The sequence below is a fragment of the Salarias fasciatus genome, chromosome 13 (genome assembly GCF_902148845.1).
Source record: "Salarias fasciatus chromosome 13, fSalaFa1.1, whole genome shotgun sequence".
Taxonomy (NCBI): Eukaryota; Metazoa; Chordata; class Actinopteri; order Blenniiformes; family Blenniidae; genus Salarias; species Salarias fasciatus.
The window spans coordinates 29,534,828-29,538,131 of record NC_043757.1 but is presented as its reverse complement, the minus strand read 5'-3'; the positions used below and the strand labels follow the sequence as shown (position 1 = coordinate 29,538,131).

The 3,304-nt window shown below is 51.2% G+C and overlaps 1 protein-coding gene across 2 annotated transcripts; it reads left to right on the top strand.

Moving 5' to 3' along the window:
- Nucleotides 1-1,014: 1,014 nt before the first annotated feature.
- borcs7 (BLOC-1 related complex subunit 7) lies at nucleotides 1,015-3,304 on the top strand. 2 transcript variants are annotated; one of them, XM_030106880.1, is made up of 6 exons: nucleotides 1,015-1,778; nucleotides 1,902-2,048; nucleotides 2,286-2,348; nucleotides 2,441-2,484; nucleotides 2,584-2,604; nucleotides 3,153-3,304. In XM_030106880.1, exons 1-6 carry the CDS (start codon nucleotides 1,647-1,649, stop codon nucleotides 3,202-3,204), a joined length of 459 nt encoding a protein of 152 aa, XP_029962740.1. In that variant the 5' UTR covers nucleotides 1,015-1,646; the 3' UTR covers nucleotides 3,205-3,304. The 2 variants fall into 2 exon arrangements, with proteins under 2 accessions (XP_029962740.1, XP_029962741.1); XM_030106881.1 differs by lacking the exon at nucleotides 1,902-2,048 and having other exon boundaries at nucleotides 1,608-1,778.

Here is a 3,304-nt window from a genome sequence, read left to right as displayed (position 1 = left end):
GGGAGCGAACGAAGACATGCTGGATAGCGGCTCTGCAGGAACAGGATTGAGCACCCCCTGGAGCTTTATATTGTAAATGAACAGTAGCATTGAACTTGTGAGAGGGTCCAGGTGCTGACAGTAACTTGAGTTTAGTTGTTGCTGGTGGAGACGCTGAGCCGGCGGCCTCAGGGACGGAGCCAGGGCCGAGCAGCTGTTAGCCTTCTGCCTGCTGATAACTTCATTCCTCCTCCTCTCAGACCGGGATCACGTTTCCAGGCTTCAGACCTTGAAACATACCTGCGCACACTGTGTTCCTGCCGCAACCTTTCATTTCCATCACAGCTGAAACTTATTGTAAAAGCTGTTATCGGAAAAACTAAAAGCACAGTAGAGTTTCTAGTTTAAGAATTCCAGACCAGCAGACTATAAAATCCTTTAAAGGTCTCACGTTTAACCACAGCAGAGCCACAGCCAGCTTCGGCTGACCGCCGGGTCGCCTCGGAGCGCCGGGTCGCCTCGGACCGCCATCCGGTGCCCAGATGTCTGAAATCATCAGAACAAATTGTCAAGTAAGCCCGATGTGGAACCTGACCCCAGATCAACATTCTGCACAGCTTGGTGTGTTCTTGTCTGAAACACTGTTAAAACTGTTTTGTTGAATAATCATAATGTTTTTACTCACTACTGTGTGTTTACTCCTCCGTCATTTCTTGCAAAATGCATTCTTGGTACTTTCGCTTCTCAAGTCTGCACAAGTCTGGTCCGATGCACACTTGATAGAGTGGGCGGAGTCAGTCCACATCTGGGTATTTCTTGGTGAGATGCGTCCTTTGATCAGGATCAGTACTTGGTGTCTGACTGCTGAGGTGAGTCCGTGAGCTCACAAGAACAGAGGAGGACGCGCTTTGAGACACAGCCCAGGTCAAGGACGGCCGCCGTCTTCGTCAGGGACCCACGATCAGCTGGCATTAAATTCCTTGGGGCGATGGTGGGACAGCTGCTGCGATCCATGGCAGCGTTTCTGATGTTTACATGTAGTGTTTTGTTGGAAAATGACAGTCTGTAAATGCTTCACAGATCAGAGCTACAGACTGATTTCCTCCAGGATTCATTACAGCAGAGCTACAGACCGATGGGATGCAGACCACAATGTATTAATGCAGAAATATACGCAAAATCACCCTTAATCAAGTATTCAGCCTGGATGTGGACATACTGTTCCGAGGACTTGAATTTCTTTTGAAAATATCCGTTTTTTTGTTGCTAGCTAAATAATAAAAATGCCTTGCTGCCATCTGAGGCAGTTTAAGTTTTGAGTTTATTTTCCTCTGAGCCACAATCATTCAAATACATTCTTGAAACATTAATTCCATATGTAACAAATCTATATATTTGATTTGACTTTCTGAAATGAATGACTAATAATATTTTCGTCAGTATACTGCTATGAATGTATTTTTCATGAGTGAATTTTGCATCTCCTCTCCCCAGGCCACCGGGCTCTCTCTCCGTGTGGCCGTCTGCAGCTCGTGCTCTCCGTTATCAAAATGAGCACGTGACCGGACTGAACCCTTTGTCGGCCCCTTGTGGCCCGCGAGCCTCCGGTCTGTTGTTTTCGCATCCTTTTTGTCCCTGGTCGCTCGCCGTCGCAGTGTGAGTGGAAAATGGCGGCCGCAGAGTGCCAGTCGCGCTTCGGCCAGTCCGTCAAAGGACTCCTGTCCGACAAGGTGGGCTCGTGCAGCGGGGACGTGATGGCGCTCACCCGCCAGGTGCTGAAGGGCTCGCGCAGCCAGGAGGTAACCGGGCGGAGGGGGCGTGGGGGCGTGGGGGGGCGTGCGGGCCGGGGGCTCGTCTCTGTCACACACTTTAAAATAAAAAACAAGCTCACGTGGGCCACTTGTCCCGGATCTGGATTCCAGGGTGAATGTTTTTGGAGCGAGTCTCCGGAGTCCTGGTCCAGATGCGGAGCAGAACCAGAACCCGCAGCACGGTTCTGCCGTCTCTATAGTCAGGTTAGAGGCAGGTTCATCCCGACCCAGCAGAGCGAGGAAGGTTCACCTGGACAGGTGAGCACGAGCCAGGCAGCTGGACTCCAGCTCAGGCAGCTGAATGCAGCAGGATCCAGGACCAGGTCTTATTGATCGGGGGAGGGGGTCTGCTCCAGATACTTTTTATCCAGTGGTAGAGACTGATAAAGGCTGGAGACATCCCAGTGTCTCTGTGCTGTCATGTCTCTGTTGTCATGGCGACAGCCGCCACTCAGACTGACGGACTGAAGACATGTGACTGATGCTGTGTTGCAGCTCCTGGGTCAGGCAGCGAGGAACATGGTGCTTCAGGAGGACGCCATCCTGCACTCAGAGGACGTGAGTACTGCCGCTCAGCACCAAGCGGTGTGATGGACAGTCTGCACCGCTCACTGTCTCCTCTGTCCCCCCTGTCCCCCCTGTCCTCTCAGAGTCTCCGGAAAATGTCCATCATCACCACACACCTGCAGTACCAGTGAGTCAGAGTCCAGCTCCATCAGCCTTCCCAACCGCTGCAAAGACTCACTGTGTGTGTGTGTGTGTGTGTGTGTGTGTGTGTGTGTGTGTGTCACAGACAGGAAGCCATCCAGAAGAAGTGAGTCTAAACCAGAGCTCATTCAGTGGAGGACCTTTCCTGACGTCCACGCAGCGTTCTGAAGTCCCGCTCTGCAGACTGCAGCGAGTCCAGCAGGATGTCTCCACACTGAACGTTTGAAACCAGATGTAATGTGATTGGTCCAACCCGTCACATGACCGCATCACGTGGACAGAGGAGGCGTGGGGATAGGGCGATTTATGCAAAACTTAAACTCGTAAAATAAAATCGACCGATGATTGATGTGAAAACCAGAGTGTGGAGAACCAGAGATAGACCAGAACCTGGTCTGGAACCGGGAGCTTTATATGGTTATTTACACTCTGAAAATCGGCATTCTTGAATGGGTTCAAAATCATCGCCCCCTGCTGGAATTTCCCCGAAATTACAGCTTTTTTTTATTGCACTTCCGCATGATCTTCATGTTCTACCTGTGGAGGTTGTTCTGGAACCCTTCTGTCTGAAGCAGCAACAGCAAGAGAATCTGATGTCCCCATTCCGTCCCTCTTCCGTCCCTCTTCTGTCCCTGTCCTGTCCCTGTCCTGCAGTGTGGAGCACTCCAGGAACCTGCAGGACCAGCTGAAACACCTGCTGAAGTGAGGAGGACGCCTCGGCTCGCACTCTGGTCTGCTGGACGGACGTCCGGTCGAGAAAGAAGTTCTCTGATCTGTTTTGAGATCTATTAAATGACTTTATGGAA

Coding starts and splice junctions, on each gene's coding strand:
- borcs7 (XM_030106880.1), top strand. CDS start 1,647: ATGGCGGCCGCAGAGTGCCAGTCGCGCTTCGGCCAGTCCGTCAAAGGA. Junction 1,779..1,901: donor AGGGCTCGCGCAGCCAGGAG/GTAACCGGGCGG, acceptor TCTGGATTCCAG/GGTGAATGTTTTTGGAGCGA. Junction 2,349..2,440: donor CCATCCTGCACTCAGAGGAC/GTGAGTACTGCC, acceptor CTGTCCTCTCAG/AGTCTCCGGAAAATGTCCAT.